General features: G+C 41.5%; 4 protein-coding genes across 4 annotated transcripts in view; 2 read left to right on the top strand and 2 right to left on the bottom strand.

The window, feature by feature from the left end:
• Positions 1-1,137: 1,137 nt before the first annotated feature.
• Positions 1,138-3,623, top strand: LOC140309983 (saxitoxin and tetrodotoxin-binding protein 1-like). Its single transcript, XM_072388074.1, has 6 exons — positions 1,138-1,322; positions 2,273-2,415; positions 2,554-2,621; positions 2,784-2,912; positions 3,050-3,145; positions 3,236-3,623. Exons 1-6 carry the CDS (start codon positions 1,212-1,214, stop codon positions 3,316-3,318), a joined length of 630 nt encoding a protein of 209 aa, XP_072244175.1. The 5' UTR covers positions 1,138-1,211; the 3' UTR covers positions 3,319-3,623.
• Positions 3,624-5,432: 1,809 nt separating this feature from the next.
• On the bottom strand, positions 5,433-8,663 carry f2r (coagulation factor II (thrombin) receptor). The gene is made up of 2 exons (XM_072388073.1): positions 8,510-8,663; positions 5,433-7,625 (listed from the first exon to the last, which is right to left on the bottom strand). The coding sequence occupies exons 1-2, from the start codon at positions 8,577-8,579 to the stop codon at positions 6,397-6,399; spliced, it is 1,299 nt and encodes a 432-aa protein (XP_072244174.1). The 5' UTR covers positions 8,580-8,663; the 3' UTR covers positions 5,433-6,396.
• A 184-nt stretch (positions 8,664-8,847) lies between these two features.
• iqgap2 (IQ motif containing GTPase activating protein 2) overlaps positions 8,848-23,220 on the bottom strand; it is a 33,584-nt gene continuing 19,211 nt past the window's right edge. Inside the window, exons 15-38 of the mRNA XM_072388071.1 lie at positions 22,890-23,053; positions 20,004-20,094; positions 19,350-19,517; positions 18,553-18,695; positions 18,244-18,414; positions 17,404-17,487; positions 17,099-17,170; positions 16,955-17,024; positions 16,487-16,695; positions 16,222-16,374; positions 15,934-16,097; positions 15,498-15,722; positions 15,179-15,319; positions 14,567-14,651; positions 14,192-14,424; positions 13,457-13,589; positions 12,438-12,540; positions 12,196-12,337; positions 11,197-11,284; positions 10,894-11,106; positions 10,621-10,781; positions 10,346-10,489; positions 9,698-9,806; positions 8,848-9,459 (exon numbers count right to left, since the gene is read on the bottom strand). Coding sequence (XP_072244172.1) covers positions 9,346-9,459; positions 9,698-9,806; positions 10,346-10,489; positions 10,621-10,781; positions 10,894-11,106; positions 11,197-11,284; positions 12,196-12,337; positions 12,438-12,540; positions 13,457-13,589; positions 14,192-14,424; positions 14,567-14,651; positions 15,179-15,319; positions 15,498-15,722; positions 15,934-16,097; positions 16,222-16,374; positions 16,487-16,695; positions 16,955-17,024; positions 17,099-17,170; positions 17,404-17,487; positions 18,244-18,414; positions 18,553-18,695; positions 19,350-19,517; positions 20,004-20,094; positions 22,890-23,053 — 3,380 coding nt within the window. The 3' untranslated portion in view covers positions 8,848-9,345. The remainder of the gene's footprint in view (positions 9,460-9,697; positions 9,807-10,345; positions 10,490-10,620; positions 10,782-10,893; positions 11,107-11,196; positions 11,285-12,195; positions 12,338-12,437; positions 12,541-13,456; positions 13,590-14,191; positions 14,425-14,566; positions 14,652-15,178; positions 15,320-15,497; positions 15,723-15,933; positions 16,098-16,221; positions 16,375-16,486; positions 16,696-16,954; positions 17,025-17,098; positions 17,171-17,403; positions 17,488-18,243; positions 18,415-18,552; positions 18,696-19,349; positions 19,518-20,003; positions 20,095-22,889; positions 23,054-23,220) is intronic.
• Positions 21,024-22,896, top strand: f2rl2 (coagulation factor II (thrombin) receptor-like 2). Its single transcript, XM_072388072.1, has 2 exons — positions 21,024-21,256; positions 21,558-22,896. The coding sequence occupies exons 1-2, from the start codon at positions 21,193-21,195 to the stop codon at positions 22,622-22,624; spliced, it is 1,131 nt and encodes a 376-aa protein (XP_072244173.1). The 5' UTR covers positions 21,024-21,192; the 3' UTR covers positions 22,625-22,896.

Here is a 23,220-nt window from a genome sequence, read left to right as displayed (position 1 = left end):
GAAGATTCTTCTAAATCGATGGAACAACTATAGCAAGTTCTGCTGTAAATTATGCAGGTGCGAATTAAATCAAGGTGCCAGCCTCATTTTATCTTGTTTTATTGGAATGCAGCCTTCTACCAAGTTAGTCAGCATTGTATTGTCTGGCAATTTCCCTGAGAACAGCAAAGATGATTGATTTTTTTAGATTTCTCTCTTATTACTGGAAAAGTTTTGAAATATCTTCTTTCATAATCTCTGCTGTTACATTTGTTGATTTTGGCTTGGCTACTCACCAAGTGAGATCTCCTGTTTGGGGGCAATTCTGAGCCAATATTTTGGGAACAAAGTGGTCATAGGGATGTAAGAAGACACACTCACTTTTCTCAGTATGCACCATGCTGAGTTCTGTGCGACTTAATTTCAAATGAACTGAACTGATCAAGAGTAGAGACGGACAACATCGAGCTGATTCCATCTGCATGATAAATATCAACTAAAAGACAAAACTGATCATTTCATTGAAAAGCATTACTGAGATTCCTCAATTGGCCCATTGGTGGATGGTAATTGCAGAAAATGGTAACCATAATGTATTACCAAAGCAAAACAGCTTATGTAAGTCTCTCCAGTCTGTTCAAGCCACCAATGTCGAAAGGCGAGACGAACACAAGAAGAGAAATGTTTCCATGTGCGTGTGTGTGACTTTCTTTTTACTTTTCTGCCTTTGTGTGTGAGAGAGTCTTTGTGCAAAATTGTGTACACATGTTGAGAGATGCAGGGTTCTTGTTATTCAAACTCTGCCAGCTGGTTTTTATGTAACAAGATAAATAGGACACAAGCCCCTGCTGACTTGAGGCGAAAAGTGAAGCTTTTTTTTTCTTTCCCAGAGAAGAGAGAGAGCTTTTTGAGCGTGTGTGCTTTTCGTATCACTTTGTGGTAATTTTTCAGTTGGCAATTTAATTAGGAAAAAAATCAAGCTTCCATGATATGAATCGTGTTAGGGTGAAAATTTGCTGAGGTTATATTGAGGTTATAGTTTGGTTTATATCGAGTGTCTGAGACACGATACAATAGCCTCTGAAGCTTTGGAAACAACATTGTGTGTGGGTGTGTGTGTTTGGCCCAGCCCACTGTTAGAACCAATCCCACGGTTCCCTGGAAGGGGCTCTAGCTGGCAGCAGGATCCCTGACATTAGTTGTTGCTCTCTGGCTGCCTGCTGTCTGGAGCCATGGCTGCACAGCTGGTTGTTGCTCTGCTGGCTCTCGCCTCCCTGGGTGCCGCATCTGAACCCGACTGTAAAGAGCTCGTTAAGCCCCTGGTGCTGGACAGCCACAGCCCTGTGAGTATCCTTAATTGTTTGTTAGGGACAAGTCATGTGTGAGGAGGCTTGAAATGTAACTTGATTTGCTGAGTTTTGTTTTTGTGCTCTATCAAAATTTACTACAGTGTGAGTAAACAGGAGTGAGGTTGTTGATTTTCTTGGAAATTTAAAGTTACTGGCAGCATGGTTGCCTGAAAGCAGCTGTATTTCAATGCACAATGAAATAATGTAGTCCATGTACACGGCAGAATTATGTCATAACAAAAACAGAATGTGACAGTTTAGTCTATTTCTGTTGTAATAAATGATCAAATTATTATATTGTACGGAAGTATTTAAAGCTGTCTCAGCGCTAACTGTGATTGATTTGAATGATTACCTATTATGAAATCATATAATACTGTAATAATGTAAGCAGTATTGGGATACTGTGAGCAATGCTCTTTACGAAAAATGAGCCCGCTCATCTGAGCCATATAACATTACATTTTCCATTAACTGCATCTTCTATTGGGTTGCATATGACTTGTATCCTTTGTCTTCTTGCAAGAGCAGGCCTCTACTATTTGATCAAGGATCTTTAGAACAGTTTTTGTCGAAATTTCAAGCTTCGAGTTGCAATTCTTAACATGCGAGCCGTCTTTTCCAAGAAGGAACACACAACGGCATAATTGTTAAATAATCTCACCAATCACACTGCATGCAAACCTCCTCAGAGGATGACGTTACACAACACTTGTCATGGGAGTCTGGAAGCCTCCATTTTAATGATTTATTTATTCCTCTCTGCCTTAAGCTCTTTGTATCCGTTTCTATAGCTGGGGCTCAGATGTGTTTCCGAGGTTACGGGTAATCTTTCAGTCTTGCAGTGATACCGAGACAAAAGAACAACACCCTGAAAAACAACTGTCAAACCACCATGACAGACTATAAATGTTTAGTATACTATGTAACATATCTATGTGCAGATCTATGGAAAATGGGTGCTGCATGTCGGTTCATGGGACGAGCCCAGCCTGAAGAGTGACCTGGTGTCAGTGAATAGCTCCTGGGTGGAGCTGTCGCCTTCCTCAGACAATGAAGACATCACCCTCTACTGGGCTGACCGCCTGTAAGGACTCTGCTAAATACAAACCATCAGGAACAAGATCTTATCATAACAGACTTTGATTCACACGGAAATAATCTATTTGTGCAGAGCTCAAAAAAAAGCTCTGGTCTGATGGTTTTTTCCTTTTTCTCATCACAGTAATGAAGAAAAATGCCTTCAGGGGGTAGCGAACGTCACCATGTCAGGAATGACCAGCCACACCACTTGTATGTGTTTTGAACTGTACTTTTCTCTGTTTACAACCTGACTCACGATCCCTCTTTGTGATGTGGGCAAAGTGTGGAGCCGAATGTTGGTGGACTTCACAAGCAAACGCTCGTAAAAGGCTTGTTAGGTCTAAATATTTGTGGTGCATTTTCATGTTTCAGTTATTATCAACGGTCACACTTCTTACCATGATGGGAAGTATTATGCCACCTGCAGTGACTGCCTCCTGTCTGAAGACACCACTGTCCTTCCTGACGGCAAGTCAAAGGGACGATACCTTTTCCTGTTTAGTAAGACTTTCTTTTTTTTTTTTTTTAACATATTCTTATGTATTTCTATATGTATATATCCTCCATCACATTTGTGTGCCTCATGGTTGTTTCTTTTCTTTCTGTTTTCTCCCTCCTCTCTGGCCCCTCTTTTAAAGCACGCACTGGCACTCTGGAGCCATCTGAGTTAGAGACGTTCAAGAAGCAGGCGGAGTGTCTTAAATTTCTTCCAGAGTACCACTTTGGAGGCACAGGTGAGATGTCACTCCAGCTCTCATTTCTCCCGCCTACCTATCAGCTACCAGATTAGGCTGTCTTGACTCTGTGGATTTTCTTCATTACAGATCTGTGTCCAGATGTTAGGCAAACTACGACAGCGGCGGCTGAAAATACCGTGAATACTGAGATTCCGCAGACTGTAAAGTAGAGCTCAGAAATGTCAGAGTCCTGTGAAGAGCCTCCACGTACCTGCACCAATCTAGCTTAACATGCACTAAATTGTGTTGTAAAGTGATGTATTTTGCTTTGTATTTCCTTTCTTTATTTCTGCTGCAACAGCGTTCAAGGCCTGCCTGTATCATGTCATATTAAGTACATTGTTTGTAGATTAACCTACTGTCCTTAATCTCGTAGCTGTGAAAGTCCAAATCACATTATAATCAGTGTAGCAATATTTGTGCAATTGTAATCCACTGATTGTGTGCAACAATAAAAACAGCTCTCTGCCTCAAACAGCACTGTCATCTCTTAATTTTCCTAACTAAAAGAAGGTTGCTAGACTGTGGCATCACTTTAAAACAGCTATAGGTCCTCTAAAAAGCATCACTGTTCACTGAACAAACTGTTGCTTGGTAACATCACTGTCAGGGGGAAGAAAAAGATCTTTCAAACTGTCACCACAAGGAGTCCACACAACCCCACAGAGAAACAACCTTTGCTCCACTGATGAAAAGCTGCATCTGATGCTTTTTAAACACTTCAACGGTCCAGGACATTTGTGGCATTTTGCCTGAGCTCATTCCAGTCTCTGAGTAGACAATGAAAAGCCTTTACTAGAGCGTTTGAGCATGTAGACACCCTCCTCCTCCCCCTCCTCCTCCTCCTACCCTGTGTTAGCCCTTGTGCAACAACTTCTCTTGTGTGGAAGCCCGAAGAGAAAATTAATCAGCGTCAGAACGTTTCTGTTGCAGGCTCGGCAACATCCTCTGTCTAACCATGGCTCTGCCTGTTTTTGTCTTGGTCGTGACACTCACTTCCCTCAGCGCTGCATCTGCACCTGACTGCAAGGACCTGGTAAAGCCTTTTATGCCAGATGACCCCAAACTGGTAAGTTGTGTTTCTCTTGTTCTTCTGTCTAATTCATCCTAATGGTGGTGGAGTATGTCCAGCCAGTTTTTCACCGTACAATTAATGGAGATGCATCTCTCCATTAAAGGTATCTGGAAAATGGGTGTATGTCATGGGAGCTGGAGACCCAATGGCGTACCACAATGCACTGGGGTCTCTGAAAAGCTCCTGGATTGACTTGTCCCCTATTTCCAACAGTCAGATTGTGGCTTTACGATGGGGAGATCACTGCTTGTGAGTTGGGTGGTTTAGTTAATTCCGTTTATGAATAATACGCATACATTTTTAAACATGCACATGTAACATGTGCTTCTCTCACTTTTTTGTTTTTCAGTAACCGTTGTATCTTTGGGGAGGTAAATGCAACCGTCTCTGGACTTGCCACCACATTTCGCAGTATGTGAATCCCAGAAAGAAAGATTTATCTTTACACTGATCCTTAGTTACAAAAAAGCCATCCACCACAACACATCTCTACACAGGGGTGTAATACCTTAATCACTCACATTGCTCCCTGCTTTTAAAGAAAACCTGTCAGACCACAAAGGACACATCCTGCAGACTTGCTCCGACTGCCTGCTGTGGACAGACACCTTTCGAAATGGGGACTTTACTGGCAGATACATCCTGCTGTTTAGTAAGTCCTGTTCTTTTCTATACGTTTAGGTCACAGATTAAAATGCACACTCTTTTTTTTTTTTTTTTTCTAATTTCCAATCTATTGCAGCACGGACAGGAAAAATAAATACCAAAGATGTTGAACTTTTCAAGAAACAAGCAGAGTGTCTGAACTTTCCAGAGAACTTTCACAGCTATGACAACAAGACAGGTCAGTGTCTCCTCAGCAAGCTGTGACGACTCAAAGCAATCCAGAAACTGCCACAAGGTGGAGACCTTACATAGGGTTAGGGTTGCCTTCATGAAGCAGACTTAAACCAACCCCATCCCCTTTTCTGCCCAGGAAATGTTCTGTTGTCTGTTATTTTTGCTGTATTTAATTTTTCAAACTTTTTTTCTTTCCTGTGTTACAGAGATGTGCCCTGACGACAAAGAGATTGAGCAGCAATAAATAAAGAGACAAAAGAGATACGAGCAACAACATGTATTAAGAAAATACACATACAATGTTTGTTTTTCTGTTTTTGACTGAATTATCTGTACTTTACACCAGAGGTCTTCAAAGTGAGAGGCTGGTTTCCTCCGTGGAGTCTCCAAACCGTTTAAAAAGAAGAAATATAGTGCTGTTTCTTTTCTTTTTTTTACACTGCCTGTCTGAAGGAAACCATGTGGACACGTGTGTGTAATTTGGTTGAAAGAAGTTGAGAGATACAGGAAGTTAGAGGATTTACCTGCTCTTCAAATTGTCCCAGAGTCAGAATCTAATAAGTGTGTCGAGACAAATCTGTTTTTGTTGCATTTGGTGGAGTCTAAATGTATTTCAAACTGTAATATTTAGCCATCTTTAGTCAATTTTTTGAGTTTCCATTGGATTAAATAAACAAAAAAAAAACCTAAAGGAATTTTGAAAAATGAACAAATTGACGGGGTGTTTGGAGGTGCTTTTCCCATGGAAGGAGGCCGGAAGTCTCAGACTTTGAAAACCCCTGCTTCACACACATATTTTTCAATTTTATATCGGCTGCCTGTAAATCATGTAACAGATGCGGACGTACTGAACAATGCATTAGGATATAAATCATATCAGAAGCAGTTTGTGATAAATCAAAAAGAAAAATGCAATTATCATTAGTAGTTATAACTGTCACGTGTGATGCTTTTAAGATTAAAACTAATACAGATGCAATGTTTCATTTCCACAATTAACTGAAAACAAGAGTGTGACATCTGAGAGGAAGATCTGAAAATATCCTGCTATATCGTTAGTGAAAAGAGTTCAGCTCATTTGATAACATCATCGTGGTTGATATATAGCACTGCTCCATCCACACGTCTACCTTTACCTGCATATAAATCCATCACAGCCAGGGAGTGGACACACGCAATTTCTACCCCAAAAACTAAATCTTAGAATTAGCTTTTGTCCGACTTCAGCATTTCCCTAACAGTTCAAACACAGGCTGACTCTGAGGTTGCATTCTATGGATGCATGTCCACATTTAAAAGCTTTCTCAGAGACAAGCTCCTCGAGTCTGTCATCTCAAGCCACCAACCTGCTGTACTGATTCCCCAGACCAGTCTGAACACTCTCCATCTTGCATGATCTGGTGCTGTTTGTCAGTCCACTTGTTCTTGTGCTGTGTGTTTCCGAGCTGCTTTCTGCACGTACAAGTCGTCCACACCTGAGCAGCACTGCCACCTGCTTCTGGCACTGAGAGGAGCCAAAGTAATAGAGGACTGGATCCAGGCAGCAGCTGATGCTGCCTATACACATAGAAAGCAGGTACGCCTGGTAGGAGCTGTCACTGGACTTGTGGGCAAGCTGAACATAGTGAACCATCAGAATGATGTTGGTGGGAGTGAAGCAGACCACAAACACAAGCAAAACCACGACAGCCATCACCATAGCCCGAGTCTTTTTGGAGCGGTTCTCCACATTGGCTGCTGCCAGGGCCTGAATGATCCGTACGTAACAGACAGCAGTGAAGATAAGAGGGATGAAGAAGAAGATGGAGGAGTAGATGGGGAAGAAGTAGAGATAGTAAGAATGGAGCTTTTCCACATCCTGCACATCATGACAGGTGGTGATTTTGAGATCTGATAGATGTAGGGTCTGTTTTGAGATCAAGAGGGGGGACACTCCTCCCAGGGATAAGAGCCACATGGCAGCACACACAGCTGAAGCTGTCTGAGGGCTCCGCCATGTCAGCGAGTTCAGAGGGTAAACCACAGCTAGGAAGCGATCGATACTGATGCACATGACGAGCAGGACTGAGCAGTACATGTTGCAGTGGAAGGCTGCTGTGACAACTGTGCACATGAAGGGGCCATAAATCCAGTTGTTGCCATGGTAATGGTAGGCAATTTTGAAAGGAAGAAGCAGGCCAAACAACAGGTCAGCACAAGCCAAGTTCAGCATGTAGATCACCGCTGGCTTCCTGGGACGGATGTAACGCACAAACATCACCATGGCAACAAGGTTGAGGGGCACACTGACAATAAAGACCAGGGTGTAAACGGTTGGGACGAAGCTTGTTGCCAGGCGACCTTGGAGAAATCCTTTGGTTTCCTCTGAGACAAAATAGAGCTTTATTGTGGGGTGGTGCTTACTGTGGTGGTCATGTTTTTTTACAGACTGCTGCCCCGTCTCCAAGCCCGAACCCCCATCGTCACTTAACATGTCTAGTGCAATCAGGTCAATATAGTCTGGAGGCTCATCAGCGACCATTTCAAAGTGACCAGAGAAAGTCCTCGGGAGCAGCACAGAGTCTTTGGAGAGACATGAGAAAACAAAGCATCAGTTATTATCAAACTTGCTTCCACGTCACCGACCACATCTTTGCAAATGCTTCATCAAAACTCAAGAGCAGATGGGTCAAGTGCCCTAAGATATTGCAATACACCAATCCTGGCTGTCACGTCTTGAAAATTTCATGATTCATTTTGGGACTTTATGAAAATGCTTTTTACGATCATCGGTTTGCCAATTTCACAGCTCGAGTGAAAAGATAAATTGACATTTCAGTAGTTTACCGTTTGTTTGACCATGGCGCCCAACAGACGCGGTCCAATTTAAACTCGCTCAGTTAAAACCATTCATAATCAATATTTGTACTCGTTCTAATTCCTCCCTCTTCAAGTATTCCAATAGTGATGGGAAAAGCGTTTTAATATATCATATTAATTACATTAGAGGGAATACAAAAAAAACTGAGGCGAATCAAGTCTCTTTAAAATGAAAAGGCACACATTAAGTTTTCCCTGCTGTGATAGTAACAGCATTAGTTCAATTTAACTGAACTGTTACATTGGCCAGTTAGAATGGTTCCAAGTTGCTTAAATGTACACAAGTACTGTGCTTAACAAGCCTGAGGCACCTTGACTACTCTTTTCCAGAGACTTGTTACTTTTATTCCAATCCATTTCCAAGAGAAATACTGTTATTTTTACTTATCCAAAAGCCCAAGTTACTTACTCTGAACAAATGCTACGTTCAGCTTAAAGGAGGGTGATATGAGTACCGTACTCTAAATGTTACTCTTGAAAACCCCCCAGCAGAGCGAATGGCTGCATGGACTGTAGTTGTAAAACATCTAATAAGTTGTTATGATCTGAGAGATCAATTTTACACAAAATTTAAGAAAACTACTTACCATTTTGGGAAGGGAGAGCAAAGCTTTGGCTAGAAAACCAGACTAACAAGCCTGTTAGCAGATGAAGCATGGCTTCACTGTTAATCCTTACAAATACTCTGAGTGAGTTGAAACGATCTGTTTGCCAGAAGAGTTACTGAAGTGTGTATCTGTGAGCATAAAACATGTTGGAGGATACCCCACCTCCCTGCGGCGCATCTCCTCCCCTTTGCAAAGAAAAAATATAACCCATAACCCAGAAACTTCAGATCAACATTTTTTTTTTTTTTTTTAAAACCAAAAGTGAAATGTTAAGCAGGCATAAAAAAATTAAAAATTAAAATAAAAACTTACACATGTAACTTATATGTCATTTATTATGCAGTGTTCTTAAAAAAAATACACCAGTTTTAGCTCCTCTGTTGAATTAAAACATGTTTCCTTTTAACATCTAAAAAAGGCACAGGTAGACTGGTTTTGATGTGGTCAGGTTGGAACAATGCTTCCCGGCTTCGTTTCGGAACAAACAGCGCTGCTTCCGCCCAAATTTGACTTGGTCAGGGTTACAATAACTGTGCGTGTGCTCTGATCTTTTACATACAAAACACGAATATCAGTACAGTTTCATTCTTAAAAGTAAATAACATTTACAATCACCACGTGGAAAAATACAGAACAGACACATGAAGCTGACATTTCATTTGGTGTGATTCATTAAATTATAAGCAGATAGTGTGGGGGGGGGGGACCAAAACAATACAAAAACAGTCTTACACCATGTGATGTCTTCAAAATAACCTTTTTTTTTTCCCCAAACAAGGCACAACTGGTATCCTTCCACCACACTCGTGTCGCTTTCATTTCCCATAGAATTTCTTATTCAGGAGGAAGATGAGCAAATTGACATTCACTTTAGCTTTGTCGAACATTTTCATGACAGCCACGCCTTCGTACTGCAACTGAAGGAGGTCCTGCACGGAAAACACAAAACATGCTGAGAGGCGCAAACATTTGGCACGTTGACATAAATGATTCAACTGAAATCAATTATCACAGTTACTAGGTGGTGTCTTTTTGTTTTCTTGCACGTTTCCTGCCTGCCGTCCATTGAGGGGAACAGGAAATCGAACCATCTGTCACTGAGGCTTAGTGCTGACTGGTGTGCTGCTGTTATTTCATGAAATTCTGACGCACTTGGGAAATGTTTACCTGGAAATGAAGCTGGACTTTTTCCATCTCAACCCCCATAAACTTGGCCTTCACCTCGAAATCGCCAACTTCCTCAGTAGGTGAAATGTCAAACATGACATTTTTGAACCTGAGTGCCAAGAGAGACAATAAAAAAAAAAATAGAAAACAGGACACGTGAGACAGAGATATCTATCCATCGCATCGCTTTGGTGAAATTCCAAACATCCTTCAGTTCAGCCTCTTGGTCTTAATTACTGGAAAGGATTAAATATCTTCACAATTACGACTTGGTACGATAACAGCTGTGAGAAATGAAAGGTGAGACGTGGCATCTTAATGAGCCTCGATGACATCTGTGTCCCTACGCAGAAATTGCTGACAAGGCACATCCTCATTCTTGTACAACAAGTTTCTAGTGAGGTTCCTGTACTTTGAAGAGACCTCGTTCTCTTTCCTCCCTTTAGGAAAAGAATCGAAATTAACTAAAATATATGACTAAGAAAGACTTTAGCTTATAGCTCGAGTCAATGAAAATGATTTGGCACATTTTACATGACCTCTCCATGCCAGAGCCTGACAAAGGGAACTTTATTACCAGAGGTGTCAGACCACTGTCAAAGACTAAAGCGCTTAGCGGTTTTTCAAAGAAAAAACTAGTGAACTCACTGGTTTGTTTGAAGACCTTCTATCTCCAGGATTACTCCCTTCTCATGCAGCCTGGCTGCAGTGTACTTAAGAGACTGACGCTTCCACTTCTTACTGCCCTTATCATCTCCTTTGCTGTCCAGTTTTATGGATCTGCGTGAATTCCTGGATACATACAACAGCCACACATCACAACAAATACCAAGAAATGGAGCGACATCCATCAGATAATAACTGTCAGAGATAAAGGACATGGCACTACTTTGGAAAAGACACGGTGTAAGAATGAAACTAACTTCCGGTTGAGGTTGTCCAGGCAAGTCTTGATGTAGGTATCATAGTAGTTCATCTGTTCCTGGTAGAATTCAGTTTTTGAGTTTAGTGCCGTCAGTGTCTGCTGGAGCTTCATGAGCTCGGCCTTCCTTCTCTGTCTGTATCGTCTTTGGTAGCGAATGTCCTGTCGATTACAGGAATTAGCCGCACTCGTGTATTTTGAAAGTGAGCAGACTGCATGAAAGTTAACATGGAAGAATGCATCTTTAGATGCTAAGGGAGAGCTGCTTACGAACCTTTGCTATGTCGTTTATGAGGTCTTGGTATTTGTTACTCGCAGAGACAAGGCCAGCTTGCTCAAGGTTACGGAGGTTCCTCAGGACCTTCCTCTTCTTCTGCTCCAGAGGCAGCTGGCTGTCCTCCAGTACCGCTGGGCTGCTCTTCAGACCCTCCGGTGTCTGTGCATCTTGGACTGCCCTGCGCTCTATAATCTTGGTATGCTCCAACTCCTTCAGGAATTAAGGCACGTGAGAAGTTATCGCATTATGTTGCAGATATTCCCGTAGATAAATAAGAGGAGCTGGAAAAAGAAAGCTGACCTGTGGTGCAGTCGCTGGGGTCTCAAGAATTTCGGACAACGTCTCTCCGGGCTGAATCCGAACCACATCAACTATTAGCTTTTTTGTCCTGATACACACAGACAAACATTCACTGTGAGATACTGACCTCCCTTAATTGAACACACCAACACAAAGAAATCAGGCAGCCATCACCTCGCTGCAGAAATACTGAGGAAAGCGTTGGTAGTTTTCTCATCGTCAACCTTAAACTAGCCACAGGAAATAAGTCCTATACGATATCAACATGATATGCTCCAGTGAACGAAACAATCTTCTGTTTACCTCAATAAACGTTATGGCGTGAGCAGAGCACCACTGGATAGTCATCTCAGAGATGTATGTACCATGAAGGCAAAACACTTCTTTTGTTCAGTTTATTTAACTTTTTTTTAAAAGAAAAGTGTAAATATTACACACATGGCACAAGCAAAGTGCTCTTTTCAGTGTTATTACTGTAATTGGGTGGCAAACCATTGTAAGTATGGCCTGAACTTTTTATCATTTGGATTCACAAAGAAAGAAAAACCCAACTCCACACATTGCGTATTGCACATGATTAACTCTGTAATGCTGCACTCGCCTTTATGTCATGACAAAAGAGCTGCCGAAAAGAAAAGGACAAGCGCCGTCTCTTGAGAAACCGATCCAGACGGATGCGCGTTTATGGGCAAGATAAGCCTAACCACATAACCCCTTCCCTTTTGGACAGGATATGATAGAAGAGCAGGAAAGACAACACAGATATACGACTGAGTGACAGTCACAGAGACAGGCCGACTGTGTCATAAAAGGTCAGTACATCACGCAGCATTCATACAGTACATTCCAGCTAATGTGATTCAGTTTTATGGCTTCACATTCAGCATTAAACCTAAAACCTCAGGCCGAAACAACTCCGATAAGAGCGACGCGAGTTGTGCTATAGAGTCCATTCGACAGGAGGCTTTGCCTCAACATGACCTCCAACCGTGAACTTACTTCGTAACGAGGGTCTTCAGGTCTTTGTCGTCCCCCTCCAGCAGTTCAAACTTGCTGGTTAGTGTGAGGGAGATTTCAGTCTTTGCCAGTTGGCTCAGAGCGCTCTCTCTGTTGGGGTCAGTTGGGTCTGCAGCTCCTTCACCTGAAATTAAGCCGCACAGAATGAAAAACTAGCAAAGCTGTGAACAAATAATGAGAATTCTTTCAGTTAAAAAACATAAGAATGATGAAATCAACAGTACCAAGCAATTCCTCGACATCAGGCACATCTCCCAGGTCCTGAAGCAGCTCGTGTAGCAAGTCATTGCGGTCTGGAGAGATGGCTTCCAGATGTTCCAAAAGCAGCTGCACAGATACAGATGTCATTAGTTTCACACAGTAAGCCAATGTATAGATGAGAGATTTTTAGTAAACAGTTGTGGCATAATTTGTACACAATCTATGCATTTATAGGTAAAATCATGTTCCTGTTCTTCATATATAGTCAGAAAATATCGTAATGTGCAACATGAAAGTTGTGGGGACATCTGCGTAAACCATTATCTCCAGTGTTTGACCCCGTTAGTGAAATGGATGACAAAAGGACAGAGCTGGCTTTAACCCACTGACCTAACCACTATCCAAGGAACTGCTCTGGAAATATAAAGGAAGCAAACAGGATGATGATGAGTCTGATTAAAGGGGAAAAGACGATCATAAAAAGGTAAAAGAGATGATTATGCAGTATGTTCTTATAACAGAGTAGGTGGAGAATAAGAACTACACTAAAGGAAAGTTCTCACTAGACCCACAGTAAGTATGTTATGCTGGTAAAGACTGGTTTCTCTGGCTGGAGTTATTGCATAATACACCAAATGTTTAGTCTTAGTGGTAGCAGGACAAATGATCCAATTTAAAAAAGGGGGCTTGCAGCATTTGCATAATCTGAAAAAACTAAAGGTTACAGATGTTGTCAATGACCAGATTAAGCAGATAAAGCTATTTTAGAATAACAGCAACACCAACAACAGATGCATTCTGGGGTATTTACCTTTGAACACAGAACAAGGTCCTCATAAGGAGGGATCAGGTTAAAAAATGTAAACCATGAATCCTGTGTTTGCGAGTTTCTGTTTCTTGATTAGGTTCGTGAAGAGTTTGCACTTAAGTATAAAAAAAAACACCATTTCCTGAGTGCCAAATATCATGCCACAGGGCCCTTGAACTGCAACAAATCATTAATTATTTGTACAGAGAACTTGCTCATTTCTCTTGGGTTTACCGAGTGGGTGTTGATGATCTCCTCTATTGAGATGTAGATGATGGGTTTGCTCAAGGTCACCATGTCTGAGTATTCATCAATATTAAACTTCTCCTCAGGTTCAGAAACATCACACGCAGACTGGAAAAATAGCCTAGAGGGAAAGAGCAGTAGTTAGTGACCGTCAATCAAAGCCTGAAATGCTGCAGAGTTAGCTTAAACAGAACTCACACTCCACTTAGACTCAGCTGCTTTTTTTTTGCCGTACCTGGGATTTTTCAACCAGGGTCAACTGTTTCCCAAATGATGTTTAAGAGGATTTCCAACAATGATGAGTCACTCACTTTAACAAAAAGGGCCAGATAGAACACATGCTGGCCCTTCCTTTCTCATTAGAGTTTGTGCGTCTCTGTCAGTAGTTTGGTGTATTTTTGTGGACATGATCGTCTTCCATCTGCTGATTCAGCACATAACAGCCTCTTCTTGCCAGGAACACCTCTGTGTCCACCAAGTCAACTGGGCTCTCTAAGCAAAACATGTTTATCAACATTTTTTTTTTGTCTTTTTCATTCTCCTGACTGTTATTGTAAGGAAATGATTTATTTCCTAACCCCTGGTGTTTTTGCCTTTATCGGGTTTCTGAGCACAGTGCGAAAGTCATGGAAGTGTGACCCGCAGTAACCTCAGCCCTGCACTAAAGACTGTTTTTAGTGTCCCGCAGCATAATTTGTCTGGTCACCATTACACTTTCCGTACCTGAACTTCTCATATGTCTGAGATATGTAGTTGTTCATCTGTGTCATATGTGCGTTCTCGCCCTCAAACAGCTTATTGGCGGCAGCATGCTGGAGCATCTTTGCCACAGATCCCAAGTTACGTCGCTGGTCTTGGTGAAGCTGGCCTCCCGCTGACATGTCGATGATGTCAAAGCCGTCAGGGGCCACGATGGCTGGATTCATGTAGCGGTAGTACAGCAAATTTCCTACAATCTAACATTAAAAACAACACATTTATTGCATTGTTAAGAAAATAAAACTGCTCTCCCCCACGCAGCGCTCACTAACATCAAGCACGCACAGAAAGCCAGACATACACTGTAGACTGTTCTACGAAACATGTGAGGGCTTCTACCTTCAGCAGTTCATCTTCGGAGGCTTCAGGGAACTTTTCGTGGAGGGTGTTCTTCAGAACCTTTGCAATGTATCTCATGCCATAACTACATGCAAAACAAAAAGCATTGACAGGACATCAAACTCAACACGACATGCATCATTCACATGCTATGAGGCAAATGATAAAAAAAATAAATAAATAAAAGCTCTTCCAGTTATAGAGCATTACATAAATGTCTACATGTTTTTTTTTTATAGGTTTCTACTTTTTCAAGATTAACCGTCTGCAGAAGTAGACAATAAAATAGCCCCATCTAGTGGTGTAGCCTTCCAGTTGTTTCCCCTGTCAAAATTTAACACGTCAAATCAAGAGACAAAATGATGTCCACACTTATTCATTCACATTTTTTGCATTATGAAATAATGGAAAAAAATACTTGATAAAATGGAAAATACAGAGAAAAAGCAACAAATGAGAACAGATTTTTAAATATTCAGATACAAAAGGAGGAAAAAGCATGCCATAAGCAGAATAATTTATAAAAACGTGCACATGGAGCTAACCAGTTTGTGCTGGAACTGACATGCAAAACCTGTCACAAGTAAAAGAGAAACGGGCCGTGAAACTTACGGGATATCATCCAGAGAGGACACAATGGAGTTTAAGACCTTATCCGTAGCAGAGCGGAGCGCCGCACTGGATGCCTGCAGCCTGCTGCGCACTTCCTCATGTGACATGGCCTGCTCAGGAGTTACCTCATAAGGCAGCTTGCTGAAGGATGGAAACACAATGCAAATGTATTTTTGGTAAATTGTGGGAAATAGAAATGTGTCTTAAGTATTATTTAGAATATCTATAAAAGTATTATAGAGAAACTTCAGTAAACAGTAAAACACATCAGACTGGGTTTACATTGGCAGTACTTTTCTCCAGCCATTATTGCCACTACCTGGCCTCTCCAGTAGCCGACTCCAGCTGGTTGACCCAGGCCTTGTACACATCCACAGGGTTGGTGTTGATTCCTAAATTCTTGTCATCAATGATGTCTTTGACCACTGGAGCCAGCAGCTGCCTGAGTGTGTTGTGACCCCGAGCACCTCTGTTAAAGCTCACCACCATCTTGATGACTGTTGGGTTGCCCGTCACTATGTCCTGGATTTGATCCACCTTAGAACTGAGACGCACACAGTTGATCATGCAGTAGATCAGTATTATTACCAAACTTAGATAACACAAAATACAATATCTAATCTACATGTATCTGGAGGATTTCTGTGCATCTCTTCTAGGAACTTCATGGCACATTTTGACCAGCACAGCCCAAATAGTGTCGATTAGGTAGATGTACAAGATTATAGTTCATTGTACACAGTTGCATTTCTCACTTGATCTCTTCTTCTAGAGCACTCTTGAAGAGTTTAAGCAGCAGGTATTCCTCTCTTTGGTTAGAGGCATAGTTGTACAGAGTAAAGATCACTGTATCCATGAACTTTGTAGACTTGTTTTGGGGCATCTGGAAGATCAGCTTAGCCAGATAAGAGGGATTGGTCTAAAGGGGATGGAAGACAGAGTGTAAAAAGTCAAGGCTTGAAAATAACTGTCAAGTTGAGCAGCGTCAAGTAAGAGCTAAAGCTGGAGAAGATGATGTAAAGTTTGAGACTCTTTTGTAATACCTGCAGGAGGTAAAAGAGATGTTGGTAGGCTTCCAGTTTCCTTCTTTTGCCTTTACTGAGGCCCTTAATACCCAGTCTGTCTCCCTTTGTCAGGACATCTTTACTCGCTTTATTTTTCTTACTCTTCATTTTCTTATTATGTGACACGACGTCCTTTTAAAGCAATCAAACACAAAAACAGACAGATGATTATTACACATTCATAGTACAGTTTCAAGAAATAAACTTAATGAATCAAGCTAACACGTGTTGAGGCTTCACCCACCTGCAGGGTGATCCTGTTCTTCACCAGCAGTCCGATCTTTATGTCCATCAGGTTCAAGTCTTTTTCCATCTGCTGATTGGACCGAATCTTTGTGACCACCTCCTCTCTGAGCCGTGTCACCTCCTGTTCTTCCTGTAAATCCATGGGGCTCTGCTCCAACAAGTGGACAAACTTGCGCACCACCGACAGAGGAGGATCTCTGGCCCCAGCTAATATGTGACACACAAGAACACGTGCAAGTAATTAAACTCGGACGGATAGATACGTACATACATAAAAGGAGGAAGAAATTTAGATAAGCTCAATTTAAATGGCTCAATAATAAGCCTCAATGATATCTAGAATTTAAATCAGGAAAAACTCTTGTTCTTACAAGGTTGTCATATAAGCTTAATTAGACTCCTGGTCAATATCTGCTGAGCATCCAACCACTGACTCAAACAAGTGTAAAATGGCTTTTTGACTCACTCAGGGTTCTGTAGTCATCTCTGGCTTTATTGGCTTTCAGGAAAGCCTGGATTTTCACGATTTCTTTTTCCTGAAAACAGAAAGCTATGAGTCGAGAGCATCAACACAAAACAATAAAAACTGACCGACTTGAATACAACTTACATGATCTTTGAAAAACTGCAGTCTTTGATTGTATTTCCTTTTTGCTTTCCACATTTTCACCACAGACTGGATCTAAGGAAACAACAAAGAAAAAAAAAGTCAGTATTTATTTGTTAGGTCTTTGTTGTGGCAGAAACTGTATTAATGTGCAATTAAATTGGTTTACAAAGTGCTTACAAATCTCAGCTATAACAGCAATTCAGTTTTGCTTTATTGAATGAATAAAATATTCATTTACTGTTGTCAAGACAATTGAATAAAAAAATAACAACATGTTTGATTAAAAAAAGAATAACGTGTGTCACCTTGACCACAGAAGCAATGTTTTTCTGAAGCAAGTTCATCCTCTCTTTGTAAATTTTCCTTTGTTTGTAACCTTTAAAGCAAGCCTGGGGAAAAATGGAGAAATAAAAATTAAAGGGTTTACAAGTTGTACATTTCGTAAGACCAACATCAGACAATAATACTCCCAATGAAGGGCTTTATTTAAAGGTTTGATCAGTTTTCTTTGCTGATAGTGTATTGAAATTGTACAGGGATATTATTTTCCCAATGCACTATAACCCTCTATGTATCCATCTCTATTTACATATATATGTCTATATATCTATATAGATATATATAGAGATGGAGTGATTTTCGTTCGGATTGTCTATCAGCGATCGAAGGGAGGATAGTGATTTTTTTTTTTTTTTTTTTTTTTCAAATGGCGATCTTGAATTAATTTAATGCCATAAGATGTTAATTGTGGGCGATATTGTGGGCTGCCGAGAAGCATTTGCAATCCGGCCGCAGCACCTGATCTCGCAGTGGTGGTTGTAATGTGCAAATAGGTTGCGTTAGGCAAGGTTTTTTGTTTTTTTGTTCTTTAAAGCTGACATAACTGCGCCCGCCCTCTCAGGCGATTGGATGGCCTATCCACAGTGGCCACGATCTAAGTGCTTGTTGAGCACTCAAGGCATCCAACATTACAAACCACATTCACGGCAGACTTTTCTTTATCACGAGCCTGTGAGCACATCAGGGGTTCATTACCTTGTCCAAGAACACTTCAACATGTGGACAGAAGAAGCCACATTCTTAAGACCACTGTTTTACCAACTCCTGACGACAGCCACCAAACAGTCCAGTCGCACTACTCTTACCTGCAATTTGACGACGTGTGGTTCTTGTTGACGAAGGTACTCCATTCTCTTGGTGTGCTTTTTTCTGACCAGGTAACCTCGGATCCTCCCCTGCAGCAGGGTTACGAAGGATTCATTTGCCAGCCATAGCTGTTCCCTGTTATATTCTGCAGTCACACAGCTAACAAGATTCTGAAAGGAAAAAGGAGCATCAGTCCCACCGATGTGATCCGGTAAACGGTGCGATGAATCGCACTGAATTTATCATTAACCCAAAAATAAAAACCAATGTGCAGTTTATTACCAGAACTCTAAATTATAGATTAGTACCTGGATTTGCTCTTTATTGAGCTGGCCTCCATTCTGTTCAAATCCCTCAGGCTCCTCCCAGGTGCCCTGTCCAGACTCCAGGTTATAGTAGTAGTTAAATCTGTCCTTGATGCAATGCTTCACCCACACACCATCACTGCTGCCTGGAAGAAAGAAGAAAATATGTGACTCCACCACAAATATGCCACCATTTCTATAAAACACACCATTTATGGTTTGCTTTAGGTTCTATTTACCAGTGTCACAGAGGTTGAACTGTACCAACGTATCAACCTACATGTTACTTTGGTGGTAGGAGTTCAATAAATGAACAAGCACAGCCCCCTGACCGTTGTATGTATGCTCAGGGAAAAGTCATTAAATTTAGAGGAGAAATAAAAAGGATTTATAGGGAATTCTTCATAACTGATGAGGAAACGGATGTTCTACATAAAACATCTGCAACACAAAGATTTTTAGCAGAACGATTGGAGCAATAGTCAGATCTACTCATGTTATAATGGTGTGTCAGTGATATCATGAAGTGTGCAACTTTTCCTTCCTGACAGTGGTTATTACTGTGTTGCTTTTTCATCTGGATTCAATTCTTAGATTTTCCATATACGTACAGCATTATAGCGCATACAGGAATCATTGGACACATCATTGGACACATTATCTTTTGAAGCAAACAACCTCATAACATCGTTTAGTGTGAAACGTTAGTGCTCGTTAAGCCAGAGACCAAACAGATACCCTGAATATGTTTCAACTGCAGCGTAGTGTGGGCCCCAGGTAACACTTGCAATGAAGTTTACCTGTAGAAGCACTGATCGTTTGCTTCTGCGCCAGTTCAGCCTGGTATGTGTCAGCGCATTCAGGGAGCACTGCTCTCAGTCCTGCACCGGGGGCCTGCAAAGCCTGCAAGGTGTTCTGGGAGTCCCCCTCCAGCACCACCCTGTTTATATGAGCTACCGCTCCACACACTAACAAAGGTAAGCGAGACAAAGAAATGCTGAGTCAAATATGAATTACAAAAACTGCATCAGTTTAAAATAAAAAATAAAAAAAGGCAAATGAGTTCATAGTTTAATCAGTGAGCACAATATGTACAAAAATGTGCGTTAATTTCAGTTAATTTCAGCTCAACTTGGTTCTTCTTTGTTATTTTTCCTTAAAAGGTTTACACAGCAGAAAATACAGTTTCCCTTTGGGGATTAATACGATGTTATTCAATTCAATTACAGTTATTTACATAATACAACATAGCACAACAAAACTAATCTCTGGTTATGTTATCATAAACTCCAAATAAGGCTTCACTGAAATAATGAAACAAGCTCATTATTATCATTTTGGGCATTCTAGTATTTTAAACTGCCAAAGAACAACAGTAGTTGATAATGCTTTAATCAGCAATGGCTTAAACTAGTTAAGATACGCATGAGTGAACTACAACGCTGAATACATACATTTGAGGGCCTCCTCTTCATCCTGATTAGCTGTAAGTATAGCCTCTTGGATTTGGTCGAGCCACAGCACTGCCGACTCATCACCAGAGCTCTACAGTGAGGTCAAAGCACAGTGTCACTTCTCTTTTTAGGTGAAAGGAACCAAACTGCCACAAAGGGCATCACTCATGTATTGCTACACACTAACTTGACAAAATGTGCAAACTGTGTCAAGTAGCAGATGCAGTAATTAGCTCTACAGCAGTGTCACTTCTTCCTAACATGGATTACACTAAAACTGCTCAAGTTTGTGCCGTTGGAACCGCCACACATAACAGAAAGCACTGTTTCATCCATGTCCAGAAGTACGATCTACAGAAAGGGGTAAAACTATCTGAGAAACTGTTGATCCGAACAATGTAACATCACAACAGCCGGGAAAATATGTTTACACAGCTTGATCACTGTGCTAATTTTAGGAAATCTGTGGTGGGGGTTTGAGTGTATCCTGACCACAGAGCCATCAGGAAGGAAGGCGGCATCATCAAATAACACTGAGAAGTCTAAAATAAGCTCCTATGTTTAAATCTGCATTTAATTTAAACTCAGAGTTGTTCACAGAGTTGAAGGAGATCACAAATACCACCAAGTAGACTGAAAAATTCTAAGTTCTTAATATTTGTTTTGTGTGGGAAAATAGGAAAGCAGGAAATAAGAAAATGAAAAAGTGGCATCTTGGGAAATACACTTCACTGCACAGTAGAACAATACAAGCATCTATTACAGCAGGGACTCCTCGCTTCTATAAACTGACTGAAAAACACTGGAATTTAACTAACAAACACTAATATTACTGTCAACACCAGAACCCATTAAAATGACTTCGAACTGCAATGCGTTCATGAATCAAAGCCGCTAATAAACCACTAAGCAGCCAACCCCCACCCCAGTGAGTCAGGGGCACATTACTGACGCAGGCAGAAGGGAATTCAGTTTTCAAGCCTGAGCAGGAAACATGTTCATTGCACCGTACACAGACAACATCCCACACTGGCAGGAAGCTGAGCTTGAGCTCACACCGTTTTTTTTGTTCAACTGCAGCGCTGCAGACATGCGAAACAGCAAATTTCTCCAGTGGAGAACCCATGAAAAGAAGCAACGCCAAGAGGGGTGAAGACGAGCAAACTGTGGGATAATTACCAAAAGCGAAATGGCTGATCTTGTGCCAGGACTACTCATTTGTTTGATGGCAGTGCAGACCAGCCAGCATGCCGGTAAGTTTATTAAAACATGACATTACTGGAAGCATGACCACAATTCATTTTAAAAATAAGATCCGAAACAACTGGTTCAAGTCTCATAAAATCAAAATAAGAACATGTTTAATCTAATGTTGTTGAGCTTTAAAGGCGGTCCCAAAAGTTCAACATTTTTCTAGTAACAGTATCTTTATCACTATAAGGGTATTTCAGCACTGCATTTTGGGTTTTTTAAAAGCAAAACTTGAGATAAACAAACCTATCAGAACACTATTTTTTGCAAACTAAAGTTGATTTAAATCTGTTTTTTCTTTAGGGAACAGAACAAGGAACAAAACCAATACTCAACCCGGTCTGGTACCAAAAACCTACAAGGGGTCAATTCCAAAACTTAATCATTCAAATCTTCTGCCAGGTCAGCTCCATCCAAACACAGACCCTCACCTGGATGTAGATCTGGAGGATCCGGTGACAGCCTATGCCACAGGGATCCTGAGCACCTGGGTGATACCTTCATCATACATCCTCGCCATGCTCGTGGGCATTCCCTCAAACGCCTATATTCTGACCTTTCTCAGAGTCCGACTCAGAGCAAAGTCATTGTCCGCGGTAGCTCTTTACCTGAACCTGGCCTTGTCTGACCTGCTGCTCCTGCTCTCTCTTGCACTGCGGGTTCACTATCACTTCAATGGAAACGACTGGATATTTGGAGAAATCTCCTGCCGGCTTATTACGGCTTTATTTTATGGCAATGTTTACTGCTCTGCTCAGACTATAGCTTGTATCAGTCTGAAGCGCTACCTGGCTGTGGTCAAACCGTTTCTGTACAGGCGGATGGCTAAAACTACGCTGGCATTGTGGACCTGCTTGGTTGTATGGTGTCTGTTTGGAGCTGCTGTTCTGCCTGAGCTTCTGGTGAGGCAGAGCTACCAGGTTACCCAGCTGGGCATCACCACCTGTCATGATGTACTTCCCCAAGAGGAAAAATCTCATTCCCCACTGGTGCCATACAGACTGGTTCTGGTTTGTGTGGGCTTCATACTGCCCTTTATGATTTGCATCTATGCCCATATGGCAGTGGTTTACCACCTGGGACAAAGTGCTTGTGACTGGAGACCGTTCATCAGGGTAAGCACTCTGGTTTTCATCATCTTTCTGGTGTGTTTTTTGCCCAGTGGCATCCTGCATATAACCCACTACATCCGCCTGTTTTCCAGTGGGGACGATAGACTGTATGGATACTATAGGTTAGCAGTGTGTCTCTGCTGTTTTCACAGTTGTCTCGATCCCTTCCTGTGCATGCTCATGTCCAAGACTGCAGGCTCAGAACTACAATTCATCTCCCTCCGCAGGATACCACAGAGACAAGAAGTCATAGCATGAGACTTGATGTTTAAACACCAGAAAGTGAAGACATGTTCCCAAAGCATTATTTGGACCCATCAAGGAGACAAGAAACTGATATAACGGCAATCTTTGCAACACAACATGGTCTTTGCAAAGAATCTGAGAAGTTATATGCAAACTGTACAATCTAAGTTCATCCTCTGCACTCAAAGACGGAGCGAGAAGGGGAATAAGATCCAAAGAGGGACACGATTTAAGAAATCTACTCTCATCTGTGCATACAACACATCTGTGACATTACCTGGCAGAGCAGTCGTTTAGTATGTTGCAGGACATCATGGTAGTGCTTGGCTGTGGCTGGGTTCACTCCTGTCAACTTGGCCGTGGGGAGGAGCAATGCTGCAAGTGTCTGCTGATGATCACCTGAGTTAAGAGCCTCGTTGATCTCAGCTATAGCTATGATGCCTGGAAGCAGAAAAAAAGTCAAAATCAATGTTTTTAACGATGCGATCAAGTGATAAACCTTTTCCATGGTTGCAAACATGTCGGACTGATACCAGGAGCTGATTAGCAGCAAAGAACAAAACATGTTGCAAGGTGCAAACAACAACCAGAAACCTGCGAGACTTCCT

This window comes from Leuresthes tenuis, unplaced genomic scaffold, assembly GCF_036924035.1.
Source record: "Leuresthes tenuis unplaced genomic scaffold, fLeuTen1.0.hap1 SCAF_6, whole genome shotgun sequence".
NCBI classification, from domain to species: Eukaryota; Metazoa; Chordata; class Actinopteri; order Atheriniformes; family Atherinopsidae; genus Leuresthes; species Leuresthes tenuis.
Note: the sequence above shows the minus strand (reverse complement) of the source record. Positions and strands in the feature narration are given on the sequence as shown.

Bases quoted from the DNA above. Each gene is read 5' to 3' on its own strand.
- LOC140309983 (XM_072388074.1), top strand. From the start codon at position 1,212: ATGGCTGCACAGCTGGTTGTTGCTCTGCTGGCTCTCGCCTCCCTGGGT. The intron at 2,416-2,553 runs GTAAGGACTCTG...TTCTCATCACAG, and splicing joins CTCTACTGGGCTGACCGCCT to TAATGAAGAAAAATGCCTTC. The intron at 2,913-3,049 runs GTAAGACTTTCT...CCTCTTTTAAAG, and splicing joins ACGATACCTTTTCCTGTTTA to CACGCACTGGCACTCTGGAG.
- f2r (XM_072388073.1), bottom strand. From the start codon at position 8,579: ATGCTTCATCTGCTAACAGGCTTGTTAGTCTGGTTTTCTAGCCAAAGC. The intron at 7,626-8,509 runs GTAAGTAGTTTT...GTCTCTCCAAAG, and splicing joins TGCTCTCCCTTCCCAAAATG to ACTCTGTGCTGCTCCCGAGG.
- f2rl2 (XM_072388072.1), top strand. From the start codon at position 21,193: ATGGCTGATCTTGTGCCAGGACTACTCATTTGTTTGATGGCAGTGCAG. The intron at 21,257-21,557 runs GTAAGTTTATTA...TTTTTTCTTTAG, and splicing joins GCAGACCAGCCAGCATGCCG to GGAACAGAACAAGGAACAAA.